General features: G+C 40.1%; 1 protein-coding gene across 1 annotated transcript; it reads right to left on the reverse strand.

The window, feature by feature from the left end:
• Positions 1 to 286: 286 nt before the first annotated feature.
• On the reverse strand, positions 287 to 4,059 carry LOC129766818 (uncharacterized). Its single transcript, XM_055767414.1, has 2 exons — positions 2,697 to 4,059; positions 287 to 2,514 (listed from the first exon to the last, which is right to left on the reverse strand). The coding sequence occupies exons 1-2, from the start codon at positions 4,057 to 4,059 to the stop codon at positions 287 to 289; spliced, it is 3,591 nt and encodes a 1,196-aa protein (XP_055623389.1).
• Between the last annotated feature and the right edge of the window lie 14,439 nt (positions 4,060 to 18,498).

The following is an 18,498-nucleotide window of genomic DNA, read 5'->3' on the forward strand; positions in this document are numbered from 1 at the left end:
GATAATAAGATAAATTGTATATAAATTCACTAATTTTAAGAAGTAGTTTCAATGTAGTTTTAAGGAGTTAGCTATTTCGATTGTCTCCTGATGTTTACTTTTGACTTTCTTTGTGTTTTTATATGTGTTTGTAAATCGGGCTTCATTGCACAATAGTCGCGTGAGATCCCTCGCGTGTGAATAGGTGTGGTACGTTCAGCGGTCGATAGTGTAGATTGGCGTAGGGTGCAGCCGGAGCACTTTCCGACGTGGCGTAAATAACACTCCCCCCCGGAATACGCGAAGACTACTTCTGAAGCGTGTTCGTCTCAGCGCCTACGTCGACTACTGCTAAGGACACCGCAGGCCGCTCGTAGATGCCACCTGAAGCAGTCTGCACAGTGGCCCATCTTACCTGACCGTCTGGGGCCTGACACATAGCAATCACTCGGCCTTTCGGCCAGCAATTTCGAGGAAACTTTGGATCAACGATGATTACCACATCTCCAACTGTAATCGGTTTTACTGGTGTGAGCCATTTGGTCCTACGAGTTATCGTAGGCAGATAGTCGCGAACCCACTGCTTCCAGAATAAGTCCGCTAGAAATTGTGATTGCTTCCAGCTGTTCCTAAGCAAGACAGGGCTGTCATTCAGAGGAACCCAAGATCTCAGGCCATTAGCTGACCCCACTAGGAAGTGGTTGGGCGTCAACACCGGCGAATCGTCGCCATCAATTGGAATGTTGGTCAGAGGACGAGAATTGATAATATTTTCGATTTCCAGCAATGCGTTTTCCAGTACTTCGTGTGTCAACAGCCTGCTAGACTTTAATCGACCAAGGTTCTGCTTGACACTCCGGATCAGACGCTCCCACGCTCCACCCATGTGGGGCGTGACAGGAGGGTTGAAAAACCACTCGGTGTGACTCGAGGTGAACTCCTTCAATAGTGCATCGTGATCAAGGTTTTCTATTGCACTCTGCAACTCTTTGCTTGCAGCTCGGAAATTAGTTCCACGGTCGCTGTAGATCGCCGCCGGAATACCCCTCCTAGCCATGATGTTGCGAATGGCAATTATGCAGGAATCAGTGGTCAGTGTATGAGCGATCTGCAGGTGAATGGCACGAGTGGTTAAGCAGGTGGCGAGAACCCCCCACCGTTTCTCGGTTCGTCTTCCAATCGACACCAATATTGGACCGAAATAGTCCACACCCGTGTGAGTGAATGGACGAGCGAAGGCAGCTAGACGAGCAGGAGGAAGATTGCCCATTTCTGGAGGTTGTGGTTTTGCGAGAAGGATCTTACACTGTTGGCAGTCTTTCCGCATTTTTCGGTATGTTGTCTTCAGATGAGGAATACGGTAGCGTTGGAGTATTTCGTTCATCGCTGTCTCGTGATTCTGATGGTTGAATCGCTCATGTATGGCGGAGATGACGAGGCGGGTTACAGGATGGTCGCGGGGAAGTATCACCGGTTCAAATGCATCTCGATCGACGAACGCACAGGCCATCGTTCGGCCTTTAACTCTAAGAACTTCATTCTCATCCAGAAAGGCACACCACTGGTAGAGCAGACTAGATCTGGGAATGCTTTTAGCTGAACTCTTCAGCAAACGGTTCTTCTCGAAGATAGCTATTTCCTCTGCGAAAACGGCGGACTGAGCACAGCGAAACAGATGGTTTTCCGCGTCTATAAAGTCTTGTCGTTGCAGTGGCCCGAGTACTCGTTGTTTTCCGTAGCAACTAAGTTTTAGGTTGCGAATGTAGCGCATCACATAGGCCGTTACGCGTAGAAGAATGATCCATTTGGAATAATTCTGGGGACAAATTGGCGAACCCCTGGGTCGAGTATGAACGAGGAGATGCGGTCGAAGCTCCTCATTGGTGGTTCTTCCAGGAAATGGATTCTCAGGCCAGTTTTCTTTTTTGAGCAAAAGGAACTCCGGTCCACGGAACCAGCGACTGTTTCTAGCCAAGTTAGGCGCTCGCTTCCACTTCGTTCCTTTATCAGCTACGTTGTGTTTTGTCGGAACCCATCGCCACTCGAATATCTCTGTCGTTTCGAGTATCTCGCTGACCCGAAATGCAACGAACTGAGTGTATCGTCTGTGATCCGAACGGAGCCAACAGAGTACGTCTTTGGAATCTGTCCAGAACGTCCGCTGCGTAACGTGGATTGAGAGCGATTTTGAAATAGTATCTGCAAGCCGCACGCCTATAACTGCCGCTTGCAATTCGGATCGAGGAATCGATAAAAATTTGAGTGGAGAAACTCTTGTTTTGGCACTTACTAGCGAACATTCAACAGTATCGCCATTCTCGAATCGTAAATATACCGCCGCAGCAAAGCCGTTCTCACTTGCATAAACGAATGTATGCAATTGTACATCGGTACCGGCTTCTGCGGGTGTTAGCACTCGGTAGCAGCGTGGTATTTCAACGGTTGTTATCTGCGGAAAAATTGCCAACCAAGACAGCCACTTGTCGTACTGCAAGTCCTCGATCGGATCATCCCAACAGACGTTCTCCAGATCGCCTGCAGTAAAACTTTCAGGAACATCATAACGTGTGCAATGAGTCCCAATGGATCGAAAACCATCATTAGGGTGCGTAACACTTCTCTTTTCGTTGGTCGACGGTGTCCTGAGATGAGTTCTCTATCATATCGTGCGGATACCTTATAGGTGAAGCAGTCTTTCGAAGTATCCCACCACATACCAAGGACTTTTTCGGTTACGCATTCGTCTCCGATATCAAGGTTCTTCTCATTCGTTATTTCCTCACTAACCGCTGCCAGAACGCTACTAGAATTAGATATCCAGTTCCGCATTTCGAACCCAGCTGCTGCGTGGATCTTTTTGACGTCCTGTACAAGCTGGATTCCTTTCTCCACAGACTCCACGCTCACAAGCATATCGTCCACATAATGTCGGTTGACTATAGCGTCGACAGCTTCGGGATGATCTCGTTCGAAGCTCTTGGCATTTCTGTTCTTTACGTATTGTGCGGTACTCGGCGAGCAGCAGGCACCGAAGGTCATCACCTGTACTACGTAGATGTTCGGCTCCGTAGCATGATCATTGTCTTTCCAGAAGAAGCGTAAGCAGTGCTGGTTCTCAATTCTCATCATCACCTGGTGAAACATCTCGCGGATGTCACCACACACTGCTATCCGAAACTCTCGGAACTGCACCAACACGGATAAAAGAGATGTCAGCTGGTCAGGACCTTTCAGCAAGAAACTATTGAGGGACAATCCGTGGACGGTGGCTGCTGCGTCCCAAACGAGCCTAATCTTACCCGGTTTGTTTGGGTTGACGACCGGGAAAATCGGAAGGTACCACACACGAGGGCTTGGCGATTGCAACTCTTCAACGGTTAACTTCCTTACGTAGCCTTTGCTAACGTGGTCATCAATTTTTGCCCTTACCATCTCGGCTAGAACAGGATCCTTCCTCATACGATTGTCTAGACACCTCCACCGCTTCAGCGCCATCGATTCACTATCCGGAAGTCGGACGTCATCATACTTCCAGAGGAGCCCGGATTCATATCGGTCAGCTATACGTCGAGTAAGCGTATCCAGGAGCATTTGTGCTCGTTGGTCTTGATGTGACACCAGCAATTTGTCTGGTTTTATGAGTCCAAGACTGTCGAGTGAGAAGTACGTTTTCACCATCTTATGTAGGTCATCGTCTGGATGCCGGTTGCACTCGCACGTTTGTACGCTGTGGTAGTTCACGTACTGCTCAGCCTTTTCTTTGGCGGTACAATTACCAAAGAGCATCCACCCTAACCTTGTTTTGACAGCGATTGGCTCGTTGTCGCCTCCTTCTCGACTTTTGATGGCATGTCCCAGTCTAGCATGGTCCAGACCGATAAGGATACGAGGACTGACATCGTAGTACGACTCGAGAGGTAATTTTGCCAGATATGGGTACTTTATCTGGATCTCCGCAAGCAGTAATGTTTGAGGACGAATTTGCAAAGAGGACATAGTGTCGACACCAGACAGATCATATTTTTTCGAACTATGCACGCCTGATATCTGCAGGTTTATCTTCTGCGACTCTTTCTCCATTTTCTACGTACCGCCGGTCCACTTCAAGCATAACGATTTTGTCGGTCCTTGCACACCCAACTCATCGGACAGACTCTGCTCTATTAGCGTGAGCTCGGACCCATCATCAACGAACGCGTATGTGCGTATCGTCTTCTTTGGTCCATACAGCATGACAGGAACAATTCTGAATAGTATGTCCGACTGACCTTGGTGAACATTGCAACTTTGATCGGTTTTCCTCGTTTCTGTTTGTGCGGTACTAGGAGGTGTTGGCTTCGACGCTATACTTCATGAGATTTCATGATTTTGCGTGTTATGAAGCAGCGGATGATGCAGGAATTCGCATCCGTTCATTCCACACGGTTTGGACTGTTTACAAGACCAATTATGTTTTCGCAAGCATTTCCGGCACAACTTGCACTCCTTGATGGTTGCCCACTTGGAATCGTAGCAAAATTCCTGGAATCTCTTGCACTTTGCTACAGAGGGGCAAGTACCTTTGCAAACTGTACATTGATCCCTAATGACTACACCGGATGATTTCGTTTTGAACGAAGCTTCGGTAGATCTTGTACTGGGGGATCCCTCCTCAGAATGAAAATTCAGAAAGCCATCCTTCTTGCCTCCCCGAACACGCTGCTCGCTACTGCTACTGATCATGACGGCGCTGGCATCTTCCGAGGTTGTATATAGCCACGCGCTGAAATCGATGAGCGTTGGACTCTGTTTCCCACGAGAATATCTTGCCCAGTCCATTTTGAGTGACGATGGGAGCCGTTCTACCAGCTCGTACCTGAGTGATGAATTGTACACAAAGTCGCCAACTTCACATGCCTGAATCGTAGCAACGAGATTTTCTACCGTGAGCGCGAAATTCACAACTGTTTCCAGTTTCTCCATGTTCGGTGGAGGTAGTGAGCGAACCTTTCGAATTATTGCTTGAACAATAGCCTCCGGTCTCCCGTAGAGCATCTTCAGCGTCGACATCACCCCGGCTACGTTAGTTGGATGGAGTAGTCGACACCTCACTGCCTCCAGCGCCTTTCCCTTCAAGCATTTCCGCAGGCGTAGCATGTTCTCTTCGTTCGAGAACCCACACATTTGGGTTGATGAGTTAAACATCGAAAAGAACAGTGGCCAGTCTTCTGGATTCCCACTGAACTCTGGTAAGTCCTTGGAAACAGCTTGGCGTGCGGCAAGCTGACTTCGATTCAATACACACACCGTTTCGTCATTAACTGTCGCTGCGGGTGGTGCAGCCAGAGATGATCGATGAACTGGAGTTGAACGCTGTGCGGGAATGAAATCGTTGCCATCTACCAATGTGCCTGGATTCATCGAAGGAGTGATCGATGGTCGATTTCCAGTGGTACTAAGGTGGTGCGTGTGTGTACGCTGCGACGGTTGATCCTGTTGACCCAGAGGAATCGATGATCGGATATTGGGCTGAGTGAGATTTGGAGCGGGGTGCTCCTGTGACTGCTTCGCGTTGTTCGATGCATGTCCATTCGTCTCCTCTTCCACTAAACCGGAATCGTCCTCTTCACCATGGCGTTCGGTTTCTTCGACCCATTGCTGAATCTTAGACATTTTTTCCAAATCACTGACGACAGTTGACGTATCGTTAACGCAATCCTTCAGGATCACATACTTTTTCTCCAATTGAAACTCGTCATTGAGTTTTTGAAGCTCCAACTCTCTCAATCTCTTTGCTTCACTCCTGCCTGAACATGCCTTACTTTTTGGACATTCCAAGGGCACATCCTTTTTAGCCGGCTCGGTTTGTCCTTGCAGCTGCTCTTCTGGAGTGTTATGAATGCTCTGCTCTGTGTTGATACTAGTGGGGGGATTAGTCACTACTGGCCCTGAATCCTTCGCTGTATTGCAGATGGGACAGATCCAGGTAACGTTCGCAACATCATCTGTAACTTCCACACATTCGTAGTGGAACCACTGTTCACAACCATCACACTGTACCATCTTATCGTTATCCCGCTCATTACATAATCGACAATGAAAATCTTGTTTCTTTCGGACAACGCGTATGGGGTTTCGCCTCGTGTCGGACACTGACGGAGCTGACTTTGAGCTTCAACCAATAACAATGGAACTTAGCACTTTCGGTTTGGTTCCGGTATTCTGGCCTGGAGGTACCAATTGAGCCTTAATTACTTTAGAATTTACCTGCGTTCCGCTAGGAGGGGGAACTATGCTGACGGAGTTTTTGGTTGCTAACGTTTCAACGACACCTGCGTTACCTGAGGCTACGTCATCCGTCGTAGGTAATGCGACGCTTACCCGTCCAGAGTTGGTTGATTTCTTCGACATCTCGGGGTTGATGTAAAAGAATTTTATAAGATGTTGATCACAGCGACAATGAAACAAAATTCGATGAACTTCTATCTCTAGGTGGTTTATTTCAATGAACAGAAGTTATAAAATTCCTGTGTATAAATTAGTTAAGATAGTTAGATAGTTAAGCTAGGCTAATTAATTATAATTTCAAATTTACTTTTAGTGTTTTTCGCTGGATTAACCTTGTATATAAATGTGCGTTTTGTGATTTTGTGAGCGGTTTCGGTACAAAAGAACTTGTTTGTCTATATATATAGTTGTAGGAATATATCATAAATTACGTTTAGGATTATGCTTTACTTTTAAGTTATTTTCTCACCTATTTTTCCGAAATGCAGAAAAGATGGCGGTATGCTAGTATCAACACTAGAGTTTATAGATTTTACATTGCTATTTTGAAGTTTAAGTTCATTCATAGGTTAATAATCAAACTTATTTACTATTTCACGTATTTCTCACCATTCTAGTCTTAGTATAGCAAATAAGATAGATAATAAGATAAATTGTATATAAATTCACTAATTTTAAGAAGTAGTTTCAATGTAGTTTTAAGGAGTTAGCTATTTCGATTGTTTCCTGATGTTTACTTTTGACTTTCTTTGTGTTTTTATATGTGTTTGTAAATCGGGCTTCATTGCACAATAGTCGCGTGAGATCCCTCGCGTGTGAATAGGTGTGGTACGTTCAGCGGTCGATAGTGTAGATTGGCGTAGGGTGCAGCCGGAGCACTTTCCGACGTGGCGTAAATAACACCAAGTGGAAATTTTTGGGAGGAAGGAGACTGACAATATAAGATGTCCGAAAATGTCCAACATTTGAGACAGAATTCGTTTTTATTAACAAACTAGCTGACCCAGCGAACTTCGTCCCATCCACAATTGATATTTTGATATAAATCATTTCGAACACTCAAGTTCCCACAGAAATTATTTTTATGTCCGTAATCTATACTCGCGGTATATAATTTCTTTTTTGACATATAAACCTGATGCGGACTAAGACGCATCAATCCTGATACTGACTGTTTAAATCCGTGACTCCGTTCTTGAGTTAAATCGGGAGGAACGGACACCAAATCATTTTTATTTATATAGATCAAGTTCATAAATACATAGTTACTTTCACTTGATTGATTTGAAACTCATTGTTGAAAAAAAAACAATCTTGATTTGAAGTTCATTGTGGAAATATAAACATAAACGAAACATAACCGTTATTGAATTGAATGCATGGTGAAAATAATAACATTTTTCATTTCAAATTCATTTTGAATTATTTTCAAGCAATTGTTTATTTTTATTCCTCATCTTGAATTTAGGTTCTGAGGATTCCGCGGCTTTACCTTGGAGCGCTGTTGCTTCGTTGCGCTGTTGTGGGGTTCGAAAAGACAGACGATAGTTCCACATGAAACTAGAAGCCCAATCTCTTCCTGCTAGCTTTGCAACTTCGTTGAATTCATGCTGGAGGTTGTTGGCTTCCGAGAAATCGAACGCCATGCGCCGTAAATCTTTGAGAGTCATACCATAGAAAACTTTGTCTAGTGGCCTGCAGATCCTCATACTGCTCACTCATAAATACCTATCTGAACCGCACTAGGTGCTCGCTGACACATTCCTGCAGAAGTATAAATCTCAATAAAATAAGATTCAAATCATAAATCACTTTTTGATATGAGCCTCTTCCTCAGACCTGATTCTGAAATACCGAGGTCTGCCGCAATCCGACACTTCGAGACTCCCTCCCGAAGCCTCTGTCGGGCCATTTGAGTATTTCGGGAGTGCATTTCTTCAAATCAGTTTTCTTCTTGTGGGTCCCGTTAAAAATTTTGTTGAATACATTTTAAATTTTTTTTTCAGAGCAAAACGCTAGTGCGAGCTTTTACCCCACAGCCACGGCACACCTTTGCCCCACAAGCAATTTTCGAACTAATCGAATTTAAAAAAAAAACTCTTGAACTTTTTCACAAAAACGAATACGTACTATCATCTACTATAGAATGAAGGTTTCGTTGACAGTGTAGTTTCGAACTTTCCAGTTATTTTAGGTAAGTAAATCGTCATCTCCGAAACTGGAAAAATTAGATCAAAACATCGCAAAACTCTTTTTACCTCATAACTTTTTGCCACTTTCATGAAGTGTATCTTTTTTTTCATATGTGTGAGCTACTGGTATAATAACGTATCAAACGACTACACTATTGTCGAAATTTTATGCTCGTTTGCTTCAAAATGGCCAATGCGCACCTTTGCCCCGCATTACTCTATGCTTAAAACGCATTTTTTTAAATAAATGTCTATTGTTTTTACTACAGATGTTATAAATTTCTTCGAACAATGCTAACAAGTTATTATAAATTGATTGAAGCACTGAATTGGATTATTTTTTCTCAATGTTTTGTCACTTTCTTTTTTTGCTTGAGCAGTGGTCTTAATGTCTTGCCCGACACTGTAATTGGTTGTAAACTTAGTGGTCTTATTCTATCAGGAGGTGATAGAGGATTATATTTGATGATAAAGATCTTTCTATGCATATGTTCGAATTCCAACAATGACAGAGTTATTGAACTTTTTCTCTGTTTCGGGCTCTGTTTGCCTAAACTGGCTCTAATTCAAAAACTACGCTACGTAGGACAATTCTGTTGCTTCCATTTGAAAGATAATAAAATATTATACAGGATACAGGTGTGAAACTTCCAAATTAGTGAATTTAAGTAAACTTTTAGAAGTAAAAAACTTCAAAGTTTGATATTTTTAAGGTATTACGCTTATTTTTTCCAAAAAATACGTAATAAACTTGAACGTTTCCATCAACTAAATTGAAGCTCTCTAACCGCTCTACAATTTGTTCTTTGACACCCAACTTCTATCTTTTTTAATTTCTTTGCATGTCATTACAAATAACTCCTGGTGAATCTTCAACTAAAATCTACCAAAAACACGATTGTTACTTCACTGTACTCGCAATAGCCAATTGGCTTTCACTTTAACGTTGACACGTTCCATTTTCGCTTTAAATAAGTCATATTCAAAATGTAAAAAAAACGGAATTGCATTCGAACCATAAATCCACAATATGGCATCGGACGATAGTGATCGTTTTCTCCAAGAAGGTAGAACCGAATCTGCAACAGCTTTTTATTTCGGAAAGCTCCTAGAATCAAATGTCGTCGGTATCTGGTAAGTAAGACAGCCTAAGGGCTGCCATGAAGCGTAAAAGCGCTGATCTGCATTTTTCGAAATTGTGTCCAACCTCAGCGAACCAAGTGTAATGCATTCCTTAATCATTTTGTTTTCATTCATTAAGATATTATTTTGTATAAAACAGCAAATATCAGTCAAAATATATACCATTCATGAAATTAGTCAAGAGCCGTTGCAAAATACTAATGTGTTATGTAATGATATTATGTTAATAACTGACATGTACTTGGTTCTCTCTGGCTGCAAAGAGAACGAAGTTTTACGTGTCAAGCAGAAATATAATTTTGTTTTTTTTATATTTCTAAAGGTTCTGAATAAAAAATTGACGACGATGTGTGCTTACAGCATGAAAAGTAGTATGTTTGACATCCTGTTTATAGCACGTGAGCGGTAAAATGATAGATTTGATCCGACACAGTCAATTAGTGGGAGTCCAAACTTCAAATTGAAATATCTCAAAATAATGTTTTTGGCGCTTGATTCGTTTTGGCAGAATAATCCATATAATCGAGTTTAAAATTGTATATAATCGAATCATATATATTCGAATCATATATATTCGAATCATATATAATCGAGTCTGTATATAATCGAGTCCAACCTGTAATACCAACCTCGAGTAAACCGGGAGCAATCATTTGTTTTGTGCTCATGAGTACATGTGGGGGAGATGCGGGTAAGACGGACAGTGGCAATGATGGACAGGTGGTTGATTAGTACAGCTACATTATGAATTTCAAATTTATGTTAATGAGAACCACTTCTACATGCTATTCTCTAATATTTAAACCACCCTATGGCAATGAATACTGATGAAAAGTGGAAAAGGGAAACAAAAACCGGAAATATTTCGGTTTGTGAGTTAACAGAGAAGCGATATTAAATATGTACGGAAAAGTGAATTCATTTGTGAAAAATCTGTTTATTCTTTTCCTACAGACTACGGAAATCAAATCGCCGAAAGTAGACTGTCTAGAAGCTAACTGGAACCAAAACCAAAATATTTGGGGGTCTGTCTGTTTATACTGCTGAAAGCACAATATCACTTGTTTGAATTTATTTGAGAAACCCCATAAGTCCATTTCACGAACTTGCGAGAAAACGAGAAAAAAATGTTTTTTTCAAAATGTTTTACCTGGTCCTCCAAATTGTTGGTATGAGGTTAGATTATCAGACCCAAAACATATTATTTGGGACCACTACTTCAACAATATAACAGGTTAAGCTCACAATATAACGCTTCAAAGTTGGTGGACGCCCTAATTATCAAACAAACTTGCCCTGTAATCTGTTTGTATGTTTGTATGTTTGTATGTTTGTAACGTGTTTGTCTGTAGTGCTGTCCAACATTAATAGAAATTTGACCCCCTTCCTGTTGACCGATTGATCTAAAATTTGGAACACACCTTTATCTCTGTAGTCATTATAAAACTGCGTATATCATGATCTTGAAAATTCAAGATGGCGGCCGCTACAAAATGGCGGATCACATATTTTCTCAAAACCTCATCGATATGGGTTTTCCAAAACCCTATCAATATGGGTATGAAATGAAAGTGCTTGACTAGTAGAACACAGTTATTTATGATAAATGCAAATCCAAGATGGCTGTTATTTATGAAAAATGCAAATCCAAGATGGCTGCCACTACCAAATGGCGGACTACATATTTTCTCAAAACCTCATTAATATGGGTATCAAATGAAAGGGCTTCACTAGTAGAACACGGTTATTTATGAAAAATGCAAATCCAAGATGGCTGTTATTTATGAAAAATGCAAATCCAAGATGACTGTTATTTATGAAAAATGCAAATCCAAGATGGCTGCCACTACCAAATGGCGGACTACATATTATGTCAAAACCCCGTTAATATGGGTATAAAATGAAAGGGCTTCACTAGTAGAACACGGTTATTTATGAAACATGCAAATCCAAGATGGCTGTTATTTATGAAAAATACAAATCCAAGATGGCTGCCACTACAAAATGACGGACTCTATATTTTCTCAAAACCTCATTAATATGGGTATCAAATGAAAGGGCTTGACTAGTAGACTACGGCTATTTATGGAAAATGCAAATCCAAGATTGTTGCCACTACCAAATGACGGACTACATATTATGTCAAAACCCCGTTAATATGGGTATCAAATGAAAGGGCTTGACTAGTAGAAAACGGTTATTTAGGAAAAATGTAAATCCAAGATGGCTGCCACTACAAAATGGCGGACTACATATTTTCTCAAAACCTCATTAATATGGGTATCAAATGAAAGGGCTTGACTAGTAGAACACGGTTATTCATGAAAAATGCAAATCCAAAATGGCTGCTACTACAAAATGGCGGACTATATATTATGTCAAAACCACGTTAATATGGGTATCAAATGAAAGGGCTTGACTAGTAGAACACAGTTATTCATGAAAAATGCAAATCCAAAATGATTGCCACTACAAAATGGCGGACTACATATTTTCTCAAAACCCTTTTATTATGGGTATCAAATGAGAGGGCTTGACAGTAATTTATGAAAAATGCAAATCCAAAATGGCTTCAACTACAGAATGGCGGACTACATATTTTCTCAAAACCCTATTATTATGGGTATCAAATGAAAGGGCTTGAATAGTAGATCACAGCAGATCATTTAAAATCAAAATCCAAGATGGCCGCAATCACAAAATAGCAAATTACTTTATTAAACGATTTTATTTAGCTTGAACTGTTTATATGTCTGTGTAGGGTTGTCCCAAATTATTAGAAATTTGACCAATAAGAACTGACCGAATTTATAAAACACCTTTATCTCTGCTGTCATTTTAAAACTGCTTATCTTGAAAAATCCAATTTCATCTCAAAAAAAAAGGATGATTGAGATGTGTATCAAACGAATTTGACTTGGAGAACACGCTATGTATTTTCTGCAATCCACTCAATATCGGTATCAAATGAAATTATTTGACTGATAGAATACAGTACAATGATTTTATTGTAGAGAAATATTCTAATGAAACAAATAATATACTAAAAACTAGAAAATAAAATAAGTGAAAAAAAAAACTTTTTCAGTTAAACGGTTTAATTGTGATTAAACATAACAATGTACTAAAAGCTAGAAAATAATTAGGCAAGAAGCAGTTAGCAGTTATCACACCTCTCCTTCATTAGTCTAGGGGCATTGATAAGACTAAAATAAAATCGTGGGGCACCTTGGATTTCCATCATCCACAACTAGCGACTTCATCATATGTCCCACGATTTTATTTTAGTCTTATCAATGCCCTAGACTAATGAAGGAGAGGTGTGATAACTGCTAACTGCTACTTGCCTAATTATTTTCTAGCTTTTAGTACATTGTTATGTTTAATCACAATTAAACCGTTAAACTCACAAATTTTTTTTTTACTTATTTTATGTACTTTAATGATCATAATGCTCATACCATGTAAGAATGGGGCTGTTTTTAAGTTATGTTCTGCATTAAAAAGGGTAGGGTGGTCGGATAAGTATTATTTGTTTTACTCTTAATGCATAAGGAATACAAAAATACGTTGTGAAGGAAGATATAGGATTTATTGTCGTCACGTGACTATTCCACCACCAAGTCCTTGAAGTTTTTCGAGTAAGAAAACTGGATAAATCCACGAAGAAGTGGATTTTTCGGTCATTTGAGGTTCTCCGGCCACTGCTTTCGAACGAAATAGATGTTTTCTCGCGTAGTTTTTAGTAGTTTTCTCGACAATGATATGGTGGGATACTTTTACAGGAGACGACCAAACGTGTTGTTTTACAATGTAAATTCCTGTTTTCAGCTTGGGGTTTCCGAGAGATGATTTGCCTCTCAAATCGTTTGAGTAATGTCACAGCTGAAACATCCTTTCGCTTCCTATATTTGTGTGCCTTTCCATTGACTCTTCATAAGACTTTCCATTGACCCTTCATAAGACTGCTCCTTTGTTTTTTGTTGTCCGCCGAACACCACGCTCACATTTCGCAGTCAGGTCTGGGTCACAATCCAAATCAAGAAGGCATTCCGATTATATTGAGTTGTGCATGCTTCTTACGACTCGGATGTAAACAATGAACGAAATTGTATATCTATCGCAGTGTTACCCAAGGTGATAATAGGAAACATAGACTTATGGGGTTTCTCAAACAAACGAATATTTGCAACCCCAATTTGAGGGGGTTCGTAGAACTGACTTGTTCTGAAATTTTGATAGTCGATGTAGGTACCCTCAAAGACTCAAAACCTTTTTTTGATAAAAATGGTGTTCATGGGGTCTCTCAAACAAACGATTCAATTGTTTCCAACAGTCAAATCAACAATTGACATAGTTTCATATTGAAATGTGTCATTGATATTGGTAATCGGGAAAACGGGAACCAGCTGACGCAAAATCATTGAAATTATTTAGGGTGAAAATATATCGCAAAAAACCGAACAAAAAATTTCCATGTTTACACTCATCCTAATGTGTGAGGTTTTCCGCACCCAATCACCCAGGCCGCACAAAGATCACGGATCACGGATTCCAACACCTCGTTGGTGAGAACGAAAATAAATCGTTTCTGGCGCTTTGATCTTTCGCTCAAATTTCCTCCCTCATGACACCAATCGGAAAAAAATGCTTTTTCGATCACACAAGTGAAGCTGCGGCTGCGGCTTCCAGGGTAAATAATATCCACCCAATCCTCGTGGTGTGGTGAACAGATGAGTTGAATACGCATACACGGTCGTGGGAGTCTCTGGTAATGATATCATTCTGCTCGTTGCTTCCAATGTGCTTCGGGTAATTTAGACTTAACCATATTCAAAAAACGCAAAACACACCATCTCCGATTATCACTTTGTAGAGGCCTCTGGTTAATCGTTTGTTGGCTGAGAAAACCCAGACCAGATTAGCACTATTTTTACACTTCGATAAAGCGCATGCTGGGCGTGTGCGCTGGTTCCGGGAATCGATACGGTTCGAACGGTGTCGGGAAAATGTGTCGGCAACGTGGTTATGGTTACGAAGTCTCGGGCTGAGTAATTCCTGCTGGAACCGAAATAAAAACCTATCAACGCATTGTTCGAATTTCAGTATTTATGGCCGTCCATATATCATTTGCCGCTGGTTCTGGTTTAATTTGTAATGAGTTTAAGCAAGCTGAAAATAGGATGGTGACGGCAAGTGTTGAATTATTATATTGGAAATAAAGAAAAAAAGGTATTAAGAATATCTTCCAATTTTTTTTAATGTGAATGTATGTTTTCTCTTTCATAGTTTTTTTTTTATAACTGATATGTTTGTTGTACCTAATCATGCAAATTCAAATGCTAAATTCAAATATAAAAGGCACATTCAATCTCTTCGTTTTGATGAACGAAGTTCGAATAAATAGAGAGATTGAGTGTAATTTTTCTGACACTATCCATTACAAACAACCCACAATCATAACAATGATTGCTATACTTTCCAAAACAACACGACCTACCTCAATTTCTCCAGTGGTTAATGTTTGGACACAACAAAACTCGTTTACGGAATACTGCAAAATCAATGTTTTATTGAATGAAAATCATTCAATATTTGTTAGTAAACAGTGTTTCATCGAACGTAAACTTGTTGTGGTATGGCTACTGACCGCCGACGACGGATTTGCCATAGTTTATCTCAGGGTTATATACAAAACACGGTTGAATATCAGAATAAGCAAACATGAATCAGTCTCGTCGACCCTCACTCTCGTCGGATATTCCAGAACATCGGATCCAAATCTCGACTACAGGGTACACACCCATTCTCTTAGATGATAATATGCAATACCACTTATATTGTAAATGTTTATGATAGCCAGCCAACCAAGTGCGGATCTGACGGACGGAGGGATGCTGCTCTCGGTGCTCTTCCGAGGGCTTTCCCAAGCTATTTGATAAACAGCTTTATAATTTATAACAAAATATAAATTGTTTATCCCGATTTTATACACAATATACATACCAGCTGCTTGTACCGTGAGCATGTATACAAAATACATATTCTGAGCTCTTGACTATTTCACACAAATACTCTAACGCGTGCCACCACTTGCAATTGGTTTGCCACCGAGAAGTTTGTTTTGTTTTCGAACAAACATGCGTCTAGTAGTTTGTATTATCCGGATTATAAACAGCGGTAAAATCGTTTGTAAACATCAGTCCGAGTTTACGATTGTCATATACAATTGAAGTTCATTGAATAACAACTGATTTCTAGTTCAAGGACAACTCCTTCCACTATGTTTTGTTGGAAATAGTAGGAAAAAATTGTTAACACTTGGAAATAGTTGGGCAGGTTTTCTGCTTGTACTATGTAAATCGAAATGAAATGAACCATGTTTTTTCATCAAAAATGTTCTATTTATTAGGCTTCTTCAATTGCACAGGCAAACCTTTTTTTGTGCGGGGGATAGGGACCGCATAAAAAAATCGTGCGAAACTTCACCAGTAGCGTTAAAAATCGTGTTCGTCACTAAAAAAAGTTTCCCCAAGAAAATAACTCAAATCCACGCCGTTCACCGTTCCATTTCCGTTTGTGTCCCTGCTTTGCGATGGGACAGTTTTCCTTTTCGGTTACGTGTGGCTGGTTGTGCTTTTAGTTGCATGTCGAAACTTGTTGCTGTTAAGGCGGAATTTCATCTATTCAACATGTTACATGCTACAAGTCAATAGTTCTTGCTTATTGGAGAGTCTCTTTTTACGACATAATTGATCTTGTCGAGCAAAGTTGGCCTTATCCAATGGCCTGCGGATCGGTGCGCCGTGTGTAACACGACAATATTGGACCAACGACGTCATTTATTGACGATTATCATTATTCACCACAATAATGGAACAACAGAATATTTAATAATAAAAACAAAAACATCAGAACATATATGTTGGAGCAGTGAGCGTTCGCATACTGCTGTGTAGTGGCTGAGGTGGAAACAAAATAAAAAAATTGCGCAAGTATCATATCCATTGTTGTTTACCATTGACTTGTACCATGTAGCATGTTGAATAGATGGAATGCCGCCTTTAGAAATCATGTCATGCGCAACTTAGAGCATTTGATGGAGCGATGGGAATGATTTGAGAAGTGGATAATTTAGACGAAAATATACTTTTTTCGCACTGAAATGCATATAAACGATTGAAAAAAACTAAATGAACGAAATATGCTTCATTTCACATACCGCACAAAAAATCGCACAAAAAACCGCACAAGAACAGAAAGCCGCACAAAAAAAGCGCACAAAAACAGGTTTTCCTGTATCTTTGGAAACTCCTGTTCCCCAGAACTAGAATCAGATTTTTGCAATTCAATATACTGTTTTTTTCTAAATAATCGGCTTTGTTTTACAAAAAATAAAGTATTTTCAATGTTTTTTGAAATAAAAAAAGTATGACATGTTTTTCGATACGGACACATAGTGGAGGGGATATCGACAGGTATATGGAGCGTAGGAGTTTATCGCTCGTGTGAGGAATAAATGAATCGTTTGTTCGAGAATCCCCATAAACGCCATTTTTATCAAAATAATTTAGCATTAGCATTGAGCAAGTTGCACAATATCGTAGGTGGTACGAATTCAGAACTGTTAAGTTAAAAGCTAGCCTCCATCCGTTGATGATGAGGGAGACTATCTCTTAGATCAGGGCTTCTCAAAGTGGCAAAAAATCCATACAAATCCAGACTTTTGATTTTCCAACATCCAGATTTCTGTTCAATACACCTGGTAACCCTGGCTTAACCCTTTATAAGGCCGTGGAAACTAGGCAAGAAATCAACTCAAACTTCAGAGAACATAATTCTTACATGAGGAAGAACACGTTGTCTTCGATAAAAAAAACTATTGATACAGTTGAAAAATTGTAAGGGGTTGTATCTAGAACACGACCGCATTTCCGACGTAGTACTACGCAATTATATTATGCAATCCTCTTGTTTACCACTATTCAAAATTCTGGATACTCTTCCATATCCGCACTAGCACAAAAATTTCCCCTATGCATTTTTTGTTGTAGCACACTTTGATACAGAGGGCTTCCTCTTCTTATATCGAGCTGTGTGTGTATATGTAATTGAAATCAGCATTAGGCATAAATGAGATCTGCTCACTCGCAACTGTGGTTTCATTCCCGCCCTTGTAAAAAAATGGATGGGATATAAATGCAGGGTGACGTGGGACTACCCTTATCTCTTATATTTGTATAGTATTGAATAAATTATCGATTGAATGAAACAATTTTCGAATTCAATTGAATTCAACATATTTGATTTGAAGTAAAAAGTTGGAGCAGTTGTCATGTAAAATCAATTCATGCATTTTTTTTTTTATCCCATTTATTTATTTAAGGCTCATTAGCATTTTAGCTGTAACAGAGCCGAATTTTAATCGTGTACATGTCACATGGTTATCATATCTATAATTAGCACATTACACAGTTGCCATTCGCCAGTATTCCTTCTATACCATTACATATGGTACATTCACACAATAGCCATTTAGGCGTAAGAGTTTTCTATCTGTTCTTCCATTATCCAGTTAGACCGGACAGCGGAGACAGTTGATTGATCATTGTTGAGTTATTTATAGAACAGTAGCCCGATGTGTCTGCAGGGCAGAGCAGTTGTATGGATGAATCGATCTTATTTCGACCGTGGATCGATCTCCATCGCTGATGATTGTTGCATGGACGTAGCTATTCTGTAACAACACAAAGATGGTCAATGAGGGCCCTGAGTTTTGAACTCACGATCGATCGCTTACTAAGCGAAAATTCATGCATTGTAATAGATTATGTTCTTCGTTACAAGTAAATTTGATGATCGTCCTTTTACGTTTGATATGATGCCTACCAAAATATGTGAAAGAAAGAATTATCAA

Source organism: Toxorhynchites rutilus, chromosome 2 (assembly GCF_029784135.1).
Source record: "Toxorhynchites rutilus septentrionalis strain SRP chromosome 2, ASM2978413v1, whole genome shotgun sequence".
Lineage (NCBI taxonomy): Eukaryota > Metazoa > Arthropoda > Insecta > Diptera > Culicidae > Toxorhynchites > Toxorhynchites rutilus.